At 36.9% G+C, this 13,131-nt stretch overlaps 1 protein-coding gene across 45 annotated transcripts in view; it reads left to right on the forward strand.

The window, feature by feature from the left end:
• The window catches only part of GARNL3 (GTPase activating Rap/RanGAP domain like 3), a 61,876-nt gene that overhangs the window by 15,464 nt on the left and 33,281 nt on the right, over window positions 1-13,131 (forward strand). For 8 of the 45 annotated variants that reach the window (XM_035555082.2, XM_035555089.2, XM_035555066.2 and 5 more), the window contains exons 2-12: window positions 1,947-2,016; window positions 5,362-5,436; window positions 6,865-6,964; window positions 7,347-7,465; window positions 8,284-8,348; window positions 9,483-9,546; window positions 9,799-9,831; window positions 10,205-10,280; window positions 10,905-11,003; window positions 11,551-11,654; window positions 12,774-12,882. In XM_035555082.2, the coding sequence (XP_035410975.1) occupies window positions 1,947-2,016; window positions 5,362-5,436; window positions 6,865-6,964; window positions 7,347-7,465; window positions 8,284-8,348; window positions 9,483-9,546; window positions 9,799-9,831; window positions 10,205-10,280; window positions 10,905-11,003; window positions 11,551-11,654; window positions 12,774-12,882 (914 nt within the window). The remainder of the gene's footprint in view (window positions 1-1,946; window positions 2,017-5,361; window positions 5,437-6,864; window positions 6,965-7,346; window positions 7,466-8,283; window positions 8,349-9,482; window positions 9,547-9,798; window positions 9,832-10,204; window positions 10,281-10,904; window positions 11,004-11,550; window positions 11,655-12,773; window positions 12,883-13,131) is intronic. The other 37 variants (XM_035555085.2, XM_035555107.2, XM_035555090.2 and 34 more) reach the window with 16 other exon arrangements.

Here is a 13,131-nt window from a genome sequence, read left to right on the forward strand (position 1 = left end):
AGCCGGTTACGGGAGGGGATTGTCCCCCTCTACTCTGCCCCACTTGGAGTACTGCATCCAGGTCTGGGGCCCCAAGCACAACGATGTGGATCTGTTAGAACGGGTCCAGTGGAAGGCCACGAAGCTGATCAGAGGGCTGGAGCACCTCTCCTGTGAAGAAAGGCTGAGAGAGCTGGGGATGTTGAGCCTAAAGAAGAGAAGGCTCTGGGGTGACCTTTTTTCAGCTTTTCTGTACTTAAAGGGGACTTATAAAAAAAAAAAAAAAAAAAAAAAAAAAAAAGGAGAGCAACTTTTTGCTTTGTCAGATAATGACAGGACAAGGGGGAATGGCTTTAAACTAAAAGAGGGGAGATTTAGATCAGAGGTTAGGAGGAAATTCTTTACTTGGAGAGTGGTGAAGCACTGGAACAGGTTGCCCAGAGAAGTTGTGGATGCCTTATCCCTGGAGGAGTTCAAGACCAGGTTGGATGAGGCCCTGGGCAACTTGATCTAGTGGGTGGCATCCCTGCCCATTGCATGGGGGTTGGAACTGGATGATCTTAAAGGTCCTTTCCAACCCAAGATGTTCTTTGAATGCTCTTTTTATGTTTTATTTTTGAAGCTTTTTTTTAGCAATTGATTTTGTTATCTCTGCCGCATTAATATGTAGCATCCTGAAGTAGTCTTGCTCACTGGAACTGACTCCTGTTGTGGCTCATTTGTAATTTATGTAAATCTTATTATTACTTATTATTACTCTTATTACCCTTTCTTATACATCGATAGCAAGCACTTGAAAAAGCACTTATTTTCGTGAGTTTTAAAGTTTTGTTAGATACGTCTTGTTTGTATTGCTCTTCCTTGTTTGAAGACATGGAATCCAAATGAACAGAACTCAGAATTATGAATCATGTTTAATAAATTCTGAGTACCTATAAGTACAAATCCAAATGGAAAAGCTGTTTAAAAATCAAGATATTTCAGGGTTCCAGTGTCACAGTATCTCTTACAGTCAAGAACCAAGTATGAGGGTGTTGAATTAAAATTCAAGTATTTCTTTGTGTACTGATGTAATGTTACAGCTTAATGGTACTTATCATTCTCAGAAAATTTAATCCTTTATTGCTGGTTGGTGGGTTACTGTCATTTAATTTTAATGTGAAAAAAAGGCGTTATCTTCATTAAGGCTGACATAGTGGTGAACTGTGAGTTTGGAATATGATGGAGTGACTTAGTTGATAGTCTACCCAGCTGCTAGATGAAGTAATAAAGGTTTATTTTATATTTGCATCTAAATCTTTATTTAGCTTGTATTTGTAACATCTACCGCTAAGCCTTCCATTACAAATTTGAGAGGCTTGGTGCTTATAGCTAGCAGAGGAATTTGCCGTCTGTTTTGAGCTCATGAAACACACGCTGATGTGCTTAATGGGACATGATGGTATAAAATTATAAGCGATAATGCATGTAGATTTTGAACGTGGTGTTTGAGGCTTCCCTTTGCTTACCTGACAATTTCATTTTTGTCAGTGTTATGGGAGGGGGAAATCTATGAAATACTGTTCCTTCTTTCTGCTTTTGAATTGAACTAATTGTTTAATTTAATTGTGTGTAGTCTAAAGAGAGACTTTCTGGAGGAAAAAAAAAAACAAACAGCAACATACTAAGCAAAGTTTATTAAGCGTAGACATTTGGAACTCTATGTTGGTTCCATCATGACTAGATATTTAATCATAGTTTTTGCTTTCAGTCAAGACACAGACATTTCTTTTCCTTTGGCTGGTAGTATGAACACCAGGCTGCAGTGGCTAGAGTGAGCACATTGTAAGGAGTGTTCATTGCAGTAATGAGCTTATGCACTGCAAACCTCGTTCAGCAGGAATGATATTTGTTAATGGCAGCATATAGTGTTGCAGGAGTTCTAAGGCTAATTGACTGTGTATACTGATAAAGTGTTTCTATTCCAGCTCTGTCTCTGAAGATCTGGGTTGCAGACGTGGAGAGTTTAGCAGAAAGCACTATGGATCTGTGGAACTTGTAAGTTTACTTTGCCCATCCTTTAATTTAAACAGCTTATAACGCAAAGTGCAAATCCTTTTCATTTCCAGGTAAAAATTCGAATTTAGTTTGGAAGATGTGCTTTCTAAGCTGGACTTGAAAATTTTAGAGTAATAAAAAGAGGCTGCCAATTACCTAAATTAGATGTGTGCTAGGAAATCGTTTTACAACCTTATTAATGAATCTTTCATCTTAATGTGACAGAAAATATTATATAAATACCCTGTTTACCCCAGTTGATTCAGGAAGATGGAAATTGAGCCTTTTTTCCCCTCTATAAGCTGAAGATTGTGAAATATTAGGGCTATATTTGATGAAGCATTTGTGGTGATCTGAGTTAAAAACTGTATCCGTGCTCATGTGTTGGCGTGTGCATGTCATTTTATGTGTACTTGCCCCTGAGTAGTGGGAAAGGGTGTAAAATTAAAAGAACTAGGCAACATAAGAATATTGAAAAATCTGTTTCCTGAAATCTGGTAGTTTTTCTAAATTTTCTTCAAAGATTAGCTCAGCACTTTTTTTTTTTCTCTCATGTAGAAATTCTTTCTGTGAATTATTTATTTCTTCTATGTCAGGAGTTAAAATAATATCACTGTATACGAAGTCATAATAAAATCTACGTAAGTGTGGAGGGGCGCAAAAAGTAAGCCAGCTCTGTTGCTACAGGAATAAATCATTAATGTTCTGTTAACTAAGGTTGTACTTTCAAGATCTTGGCTTGTGTATTTATAAATATAAATGCTTTCAGTTGGTGGCTTAGTTTCTGGAATTTTTATTGCAAGAACACCAGGTACCTATCTTCACTTTCCATACATTCCATGTATTAGAGATGGTATTTTAATCAAAAAGGCAAGTGAAACGCTTTGTGCTAAGAGGCACTTTCATTCCTAGTATTTTGGTTCTTTAGCTGGAAAAGAGAAATATATTGGAAATTATAAATTCACAGTAACCTCATACAAGTAGTCTTGTCTTGTGATTGGTTTTCTTAAAATTCTGCTAGTATTTTATGAAAGCATGTGTGGTAGTTTAACAAGGGATGAGTTAAACTACACTGCCCTCACACTCCACCTCCTCAGAAGGACAGAGGAAGAAAATATGATGAAGAAAGAAAAGCTCTTGGGTTGAGATAAGGATAGGGAGAGATCACTCACCAATTACTGTCACAGGCAAAACAGACTCAGTATAAGGGAGATTAATGTAATTTATTACCTATTGATAACATACTAGAGCAACGAGAACTAAAGCACAAGCACCTTCCCCCCCCCCCACCCCCCGCCTCTTCTGTGTCCTCCCATTGAGTGGTTCAGGCGAACAGGGTTTGTGATCAGTCCATAATGCTTCATCTCTGCTGGTCCTTCAGGGTCCTTCCCCTGGTCCAGTGTAGCGTCTGTCCTGTGGGATGCAGTTCTTCTGAACTGATCCTACATGGGCTTTCCACAGACTACAGTTCTTCAAGAACTGTTCCCATGTGGGTCTGTACCATCGGGTGCAGTCCTTCAGGGCCGGACTGTTCCGGCATGGGTCCCCCACAGGTGGCAGCTATGGCCAGATCCACCTGCTCCTGCATGGGCTCCTTCATGGGCTGCAGCATGGAGATCTGCTTCACTGTGATATACCACAGGCTGCAGGGTGACAGCCTGCTCCACTGTGTTCCTTATCACAAGCTTCAGGGGAACTTCTGCCCTGGTGCCTGGAGCACTTCCTCCCCTCCTTCTTCACTGACCTTGGTGTCTTCAGGATTCTTTCTTTCTTGGTGGCTCGCTACTCTCTCCCAGCTGCTGTTGCGCAGCAGTTTTTTCCCTTTCTCTAATATGTTTTCCCAGAGGCGCAACCTGCGCCACTCATGGCTTGGCTCTGACCAGTAGTGGGTCCCTTCTGGAGCTGGCTGGAACTGGCCCTTTTCTAACACAGGGCAGCTGCTGAACTCCTCACAAAGGCTGCCCCCGCAGCCCCCCTGCCCCTGCTACCAAAACCTTGCCATGTAAGCCAAATACTCTCTTTATCTTTTGAAATACATATGTAAAAAGGTGTTTGCCCTTTTAAGTTTCTAAATATTTAATTCCTTAGTATTTTCCTCAGCGGCATCCCTATTGCTCAATGATTTCTATCTTTTATTTATTATAACACATTTGTTTTGTCTCAGCCCTAAACAGTTTCTCCTATGTCCTTCCTACTGGTCTGCTATGACCAGTTGTCCCTAAGGTTTTTCTTGCAGTTCATACTGGGTCTGTTGCAGTTCTTGCCTTGTTAGCTTATTCCTGACATAGTCTGAGATCTCTTCAAAGGAAGGGGCAAAGAGAACAAAACATTCCGGTAACTCTTCCGCCAAGCAAAGGGAGAAAGTATTATCATGTAATAACATGGATTGCTGGAGAGAAGTGAAAAAGGGTATACTACTGCATTATTATTGTTCAGATCCTATTTCTTAAGTTTGGTATAATATGTGACAATCTCTTTTTTACAGTTTTTAGAGGAGCAACATGCAGTGTTATTTCCAGCTGATCTTTGAGGGGAAAAAAAACATTCTCCTCTTCTCTGCTGCTTCCTTTTATGGATCCCAAGCAATGTTGTTGAACACAGAAAAAAGTGTCATGTTATCTTTATGTGTTGTTACCTTTTCATGAGTTTTTTTTTTAGCAACAAAAGGAGTTTGTCTTCTGGAAATCGCTGGATTCCCTTATAGAAAGACCAGGCAGCCTTTCCCAGAATATTTATGAAACTCTAGAAGTCTTCAAATTGAAACAAGCCATATTTTCTGATGTAAATGCAGGAGGCAGAGCAGGATATACTGAACAGCATACCTTAAAATGTTCGGTATCATCACTGACTATTATGTTTAGAGATTATTACTGCTTTCTATCTTCTGAAAACTTACATAAATATGTAATAAATGCAATAAAAGACTGCTAGTCACAGTGACACTACCAACAAGTAGGGTTTTAAACATAGCAAAGCTGAGAGGAGTAGAATCAACATGTTTGTAAGAGCCATTGTTTGGAAAGGAGTGAACTTCAAGATCAGTTTCTGGAAGGTGGCATGTACCTCTGTATGCATTCTGCATGTTGGTGTAGCCAAAACCTGAGACAGGAGAGTTTCTGATTAGCACTGGATATACCAGAAGAAAGTACAGCTTTCCCACTCACACATTCTTAGAGTTATAATTGGGTCATTCCAAATCTGTAGTCAAATTGGTAATGGATGTGTTCATACCATCCCTATGGGTAGTGGTATAACACCTGGGAGAAGGAGAAACCAAGTAAGATTTGTTTGCTGATCATATTGGTGTCTTTGGAACTAGAACATTTATCTTAAGCTCTTTCATAGCTTATATCTAGTGATGCTGATGGAGCCATCCAAAGAGCTGGAAGATTCCGTGTGGAAAATGGCTCCTCTGATGAGGTAAGTGGCTACATATACTCATAGAAAACAAAAAATAGATCAGTTTCAGTTACTCTTCACAACTGAAAGGTGGATTTACAGTCAATTACTAGGGGACTGGTCTTAAAAATGTTAGATAATATGAGAATATAAGAGTCTGAGAGTAGGGAGATGGTGGGCTTTTACCCTCACGTCTAGGGTTTTATTTCAAGAGTACAAAATCTTGACAATTCCCTTTTTAGGGACAGAGATGATATTTATTTTAGTTTTGGTGATATTTTGCTCATTTGATCAGGTTAGAAGAAAAAAAAGTCTTATTCTCTGAATAACACTTTGCAGACTTTAATTCACTTTGTTACAATGGTGTCTTGATACTATAGTGTTCAAGCTAACCTTTGTGATTTTAAGTTTGTTCATGAGTGTGATGAGTTTATAGCTTTTTTTTTTTTCCTCTTATATGTGTTTAGGCAGCTATGCTCATCTTTTAAATGAGAGATGAAGAAGCTGAATGGTGCCTGAAAGAGTCATTCCTTCCAGATTCCTGTGCTATTAATCTCATGGTGTTCCCCCTTAACCACTCCAGTGATATTTAGATTTCTCCTTAAATGGAGGACGGGAGTTATCTTCCTTTGTAAAACATTTTTAGCTATAAATATCAACTTAATACTTGAAGAAATAAAACTTCATAGTCTAGAAATGTGCATAAGGTCTTGGTAAACTTATATTGAACTAATATTAACCATAAACTGTTACAGATCATCTGTTTGCATCAGCACTGGGTGCAGCATTAAAGCAAAGTTTTCTGCATTGACTCCCTGTGAGGTCATGTTCCGTACACTGTTTTTTCAGTTTAGTTTCATGCATTTCAAAAGCTGATTATCTTGTATCACAGAGAGATCCTCTGGGCGACTGATTAGGCAACATAGAGAATGGACCTGGAGAATGGCTTTTTCTTTGCATATGCTCTTAGTAGAAAGGGAGTGAGGCATGCTTGAGAACTTATTTTAACTAGTCAATCCAGAAAGAATGCTGAAAAACTTCCACAGCATGATTGGCTTTAGTGAGGAGTCCTTGAGGAAGAACTGTGAGAAAATGAAACTTGTGGGACAGAAATCTGTTCATCTATTGATTTTTAAGTTTTAAAAATCCAGGTCTTCAAACTCCACATTAAAATATCTGCTTGTTAGTGAAATACTAAGTTATTACCTATAATGGTGGTACAAAGGGAAAAGTTATTTTAAAAATATGTAGAGAGAGATACATTTTAATTTCATCTGCACAACAACTGAATTCAGGATAATTCTTTGCTTTTTATAAAAAAAAAAAAAAAAACCGTATACAACTAAAATTCTTCTGGTGAATTGGCCACGCTTGCTTGACTTTTCCCTCTATTATGTTCTCAATTTTTTTCTTCAGCATTTGATCTGCAGTCTCCCAATTCTGTTTCAGAATACAGAATACACTCCAGGAACATGGCACAGAACGGATGTGCATTTGGAAAATCCAGAATATTATACAAGATGGTATTTCAAATATTTTTTAGGAAAAGGTATTAATGTTTTTGTGAATGTATTTGAAGTTTTGTTCAGTGCAAAAGCAATGTAGCTTTGAATTGCAAGTATTTAAATATGGGGAAAAAATGACGTTAATGTAATACTAACACATTTTTGCCCTGTACTCAAAGCAAGTTCTTGTTTGATGTATTTTTAACTTGAAGACAGAGGATGGTGTTCTGTAAGCAGCGGAACCCATGCTACCAAACAGAAAACAAACAGAAACCCATATAGGCCTTGAAGTCTATACCTGTCTCTTGTCTTTTATACGTATCTACATAACTATATATTTATATACAGATAAGTATATATTTCCACATGTAAACCTGTGTGTGTGTGTTTTCTTTAAAATACATAACACTTATTTTTCTGTAACAGTTCATCAAAATTACATAGGTACAGATGCAGAGAAGAACCCTTTCTTTCTGTCCGTTGTACTCTCTGACCAAAATAATCAGCGTGTTCCCCAATACCATTCAATTCTTTGGAGAAAAACAGTAAGAAACAAATACTTAACTGCTGCTTATTTTTGTTTGCTTGCTTGCTTGCTTGTTTTTGTGTGCATTCACCACAGACTTTTTTGCTTCTACAGAATTTCAGTATTTAGTATATGGAGATTTCATTTTTATATGAGAACATATAATTCTATCCTAGTAGATAAAACTAAGCTAGCTTAGTAGATAACAGTATACTAAACTTTATGACAGAAATGTATGATGCAAGATATTTCTAATTGTTCTTACATGCAGCTCTGCATTGTTTTTAAAAATGTTGCCTAAATTGTTCTTGATTTATGTCCTGTGATGAGTTTAAGCTGTGATATACTACTGATTTACTGATATTTTTATACAATGTTAAGAAAATAGCCAAATGTGATACTGGTTTTACTAGTATCTTCTTAGGATTTTCTTTTCACTTAGCTCTCCATAATGACCTTTATCTAAGCAATTAATTTAATATTGTTTAGTACACATGCATAGTTCACATTTGTTTTAGAAGAGAAATAGTTATGTCTACTAGTTTCAACATTCTTCCTAATGCCCAGTATTGTACTGTGAGTTTCCTCTTAAGTTCCTACATGGCAGAGTAGTAAAAGCTAATTAAAAAATATTTTTGCACCATCCTATGCCTTTTCGTGTTCATTTTTTCTTTTTTTTTTTTATTCAGTAGTAAATATGACTAAGTAAAACTAGCATGGTCTTGATCTTTGTTTTTTACTTAATCGTTTTTATCAGCATTCCTATTTTAATGTATAGAGAATGTCAGTATGTCCTGTAATGTCTTCTATTTTTTTGTAATTTTTCCCCCTTTATAGGGTACTCAGAAAATATGTCTCCCTTACAGTCCCACAAAAACATTATCAGTGAAATCTATATTGAGGTATGTATTTACAAATAAATTATGGGTTAAGAGACTTGTGTGTATCTTTTCTTTCTGTAATTCAGAGCTTGTGTTGCATGATCTTCATGATTTTAAAAACAGTAAAAACAGGTTTACAAATCTTAATCACTGAGGACAGGAAAAAGTGCTTTTAATGCCTGTCCTGGAGTAGAAAAAGTGACAATTTAGAATGGACAAAGATTCTCAGACCATTTCTTTGGCAGAGGGACTATTTTCAAATTAATTGTAAAACAGGTATAAAGTTAATCCTGACATCCATGCAGGGTTTTAATGGTTTCTGTACTTAAAATGCAGAAGTTTGGAAAGTCTTGGAGATTAGCACTGTGGAAAAGAAATGATGATTCTGGCAATGTACACTTACAGCCCAGAAAGCCAGCCATATCCTGTGCTGCACCAAAATAAGCGTGGCCAGCAGGTCGAGGGAGGTGATTCTCCCCCATCTACTCTACTCTTGTGAGACCCCACCTGGAGCACTGCATTCAGCTCTGGGGCCCCCAGCACAAGAAGGACATGGAAGTATTTAGAACGAGTCCAGAGGAGGGTCACAAAGATGATTAAGGGGCTGGAGCACCTCTCCTACAAAGAGAGGCTGAGAGAGTTGGGGTTGTTCAGCCTGGAGAAGAGAAGGCTCCAGGGAGACCTTATAGCGATCTTCCAGTACCAAAGGGGGCCTACAGGAAAGCTGGAGAGGGACTCTTTGTCAGTGAGTATAGTGATAGGACAAGGGGTAATGGCTTTAAATTAAAAGAGGGTAGATTTAGATTAGATATTAGGAAGAAATTCTTTACTCAGAGAGTGGTGAGGCACTGGAACAGGTTGCCCAGAAAAGTTGTGGATACCCCATCCCTGGAAGTGTTAAAGGCCAGGTTGGATGGGGATTTGAGCAACCTGGTCTAGTGGAAGGTGTCCCTGCCTAAGGCATGGGGGTTGGAATGAGATGATCTTTAAGGTCCCTTCCAAACAAAACCAATCTTTGTTTCCACAATACATTCCATGTAAGACAGGGCCTTTGAACAATTCCTTTTGTAAGCAGTTCTAACTGCAACTGTTAGTGCTTTAATGTTGAAATGTATGCTTGCCTTTCTATTACACAGTATTTCATTTACATTTCAGTGCTATGAGTCTTGAGAAATTTGAGAAGAGCCCAAGGGAAATTTTTCATCCCGAGATACAAAAGGTAAGCGGTCATTTCTTCTTTTGCTTAGTTGTTTTTCTTTATTATTTTCTAGAAAATAAATCATTAAGCATAAATATTACTAGTTTGTTTGTTTCAGCAGAATAATAATGAGGATTAGGGGTTTTAAAAAGTAAACTTTGTTTATCAGTTGAACTGGCCACTTCAAAGCAAAACTTAAATACACAAGGATGTAATCATTTTATTTGTGTTGCCTTTAATGCCAGAGTGCTAAACAAACTGTTTTATTTGCAGGATTTATTGGTTCTTGAAGAGCAAGAGGTAAATGTAAGCTTACCACTCCTAGCTCATAGACTCGTTCAAAGAATATAGCTGTATTTGTTATATTTGTACTGACATCTTTGTGACAACTTCCTAGTCGATTGCTTATTGCAATAAAAAAATGGAGTATTAGTTTTCAATATATGAAATCAAAAATCATTTTAAACACCAGTGTAAAAAGTATGTCATACAATTCATAGTCTATAATCAAAGGTAAAATATTAGGTGCTTGTTATTTGTGCATGTAATGGAGTTGGTATGAGATATATATTCACATGTGCAGGATGTATACAAAGTTACACATTTAAAATTCCTTAGAGAAAGCATTAGTTTAGGTCTTTTGCCTGTTTAGCTTATAATCTTTAGTTTTATTTCTTAGGGATCTGTGAATTTTAAATTTGGAGTCCTTTATGCTAAGGATGGGCAGCTTACAGATGATGAAATGTTCAGCAATGGTGAGTTTTTTACCTTTTCCTTAATTTTTTATTAAAAATATAGGATACTGCCCATATACCGAGCACGTGGAAGCCAGACAGTGGATAATGATCATGTTAACAGTAGTTTTGTAAGGTTTTCGTGTTCATATTGGGTGGAAAAACTGTAGCAAAGAATATTCTATTTCTATGAAAGGTTGCTATAGGAAACCTAATGTTACAGCTTGGAAAATGGTGAAATTTTCTTTCTAGAAATAGACTGTACAAAGTAAGATTTAAAAAAAAAAAAAGAAGCAGTTGAAGGAGGTGACTCTTGTTACCTGCAAGAAGTCACTGTTTCTAGTTCTTTCATTCTTAAGGTTTTGTGATCTCATTCTTCCATGCACTTGAACAGTGTTGTGGAGTTAGCAAGAGATCGTTGTTTAATGTCGCATGGTGATCCTTTTTCTGCCATTCTGCAAGGCTGGGATGCTCTTTCTGTAAGGGTAGAAAGCCTGGATGACATGAGAAGAAACTAATTCAGCTTAAACTCTGGTCCTTATGTCCTGAAGGCAGGATCTGTTCCTGTATTTTAATCAATCTTTGGTAGGTGTTCTATTACTACATGTGCTTTGTTTTTGTAACATTTCTCCCTTCCATGTATAGAAACTGGAAGTGAGAGCTTTCAGAGATTTTTGCATCTCTTGGGCGACACAATTACTTTGAAAGGCTGGACAGGCTACAGAGGAGGACTGGACACAAAAAGTAAGAACTCAGCTGAGGCAAAGAAGCAGGGGCTACAATATGAAAGACTTTGCTTACTGCATGTGCATAATATTTGTTGAAGAAATAATATGATTCCAAAAACTTTTTCACATGCATGCTAAATGCTGTGCTTTATGAGGAAACAGTTAAGCAGGTTAGCTTAAATCACTGGTATGTAATGCAGTGGAAGAAAAGATATGTAACTTGTATTTTAAGGTGAACATTTCATTTTATATTGTAAGGGAGTGGAGAATAACCTGAGACATTAGTTGTTTCATAACAGTAAAGCATCATGGTTTGAATGCCCATATGTGATTTCAGGAGGTTAGGTGAAGGATGTCATAGGTTTTAGCTGTGGGAATATGCAGACTAGGTTGCAAACTCAGATTTAGACATCTGCGCAAAAACATGCAGCGTGGACATGTTCTAAAATTGATCAGAAAAAGGGATGACTAAAGAAGGTTTCGTAGAAAGACCTGAAATATCTTTTAATCTTTAAAAAACTTAAAGGATACATTCCTACTAAGAATCTTGTCTTCCTTTGCAGATGATACAACAGGAACCTGTTCCATCTATACAGTTTACCAAGGGCATGAAATTATGTTCCATGTTTCAACCATGCTGCCGTATTCTAGAGAGAACAAGCAGCAGGTACACGGTTCTCCCGCCCCGTTCTCCCTTCCCTTTTTTTTTTTTTAATGTAGTTTATCATAAACTCCAAAACATCTTAAAATAAAATAGGGAATCTTCTTGCGTGTTAATATTTTAGAAATACAAGTCTTAAGACTTTTGTGAAGAATTTCAAATTTAATTAATTTAAAAATTACTAAATAGTCTGGTACTGAGATGACTTGCAGAACTTCACTGCTGCAGTTGTCACTGCCTTCAAAGAATTTATGAAGACTGGAAATTAGACTTAATTCTGAATTATCAGAATATGCACATGCATAACGTACAGCTCATACTCAGGTAGTAATTAATGTAGCTTTAAAGAAACTCTGCTTGTGAACGTGTTAAAGACCAGTTCTGTGCATTTGCTGTAAAGCACTGCTGTTGCCCTCTCATAGATGGACTAGGTGGATTCTTGGGGTGCTTGTTCAAATATGCACTCATCCATTGCTTGAACCTTTATGAAGGAAAAAAAAACCACAACACTTTATAAGCACATCCATAATGATTTATCTAAAATTACTCACAAATTGTTTTATTAATCTTTTAGGCAACTATTATAATCATATAATTAGATTATATAATGTCTTTTTTTTATTTCCATGTCAGTTTTCTCATGTTTTTGCCTTGGATGACAAGATCGCAGCAGAAATCAGAGGACCTTTACTGTTTTTAAAGAATAATAGGATTGGTGTTTTTCTCCTTTTATTTCAAGTGGTGGATTTTTTTTTTTGGAATATTATGTGTTCCATACTCTATTTGTGAATATTAATATTTGGAAATTCTGAGAGCTTTTCTAACTTAAAAAAAAAAAAGGAAAGAAAAAAAATAGCTGCACTTCTAGCAGCTGCCTTGTATGTGCAACATGACATTGCTAAGTTTACTTAATTGTAGTTAGTAATTTATATTGTCTTCAATCATATTTATGATACTTTTTCTTAAGACTGGCATTTCCTGAGCTGCATACAGATTAGGAGTTGTTGTTTCAGGGTTCTGTCACAGAACTGTTGAAGCATTGATCTCCTTTAAATCCTTGTGTCTGTCTTTTCCTTCCTATTTTTCTTTTTGCTTTTTTTCTCTCCTTCTTTATTTTTCTTTCAGGTAGAAAGGAAGCGGCATATTGGAAATGACATTGTCACTATCGTATTTCAGGAAGGAGAAGAATCTTCTCCAGCATTCAAGCCATCCATGATTCGCTCTCATTTTACACGTATCTTTTTTCTTATATATATATATTTTTTGAATAATATTATTATTTCTAATTCTACCCTAATCCCTCTTACATGCTGTTTAGAGAAGGGAAAACTATTTTATGGTTGGCTGTCTGGGCTGCAAGCACGCATTTTGAGCTTGTCATCAACTGACACCCCCAAGTCCTTCTTATCAAGGCTGCCCTCAATCCATTCTCCACCCAGCCCGTATTTGTTTTGGGATTGCCCCAGCCCAGATGCAGGACCTT

This window comes from Cygnus atratus, chromosome 19 (genome assembly GCF_013377495.2).
Source record: "Cygnus atratus isolate AKBS03 ecotype Queensland, Australia chromosome 19, CAtr_DNAZoo_HiC_assembly, whole genome shotgun sequence".
In the NCBI taxonomy this organism is placed as follows: domain Eukaryota; kingdom Metazoa; phylum Chordata; class Aves; order Anseriformes; family Anatidae; genus Cygnus; species Cygnus atratus.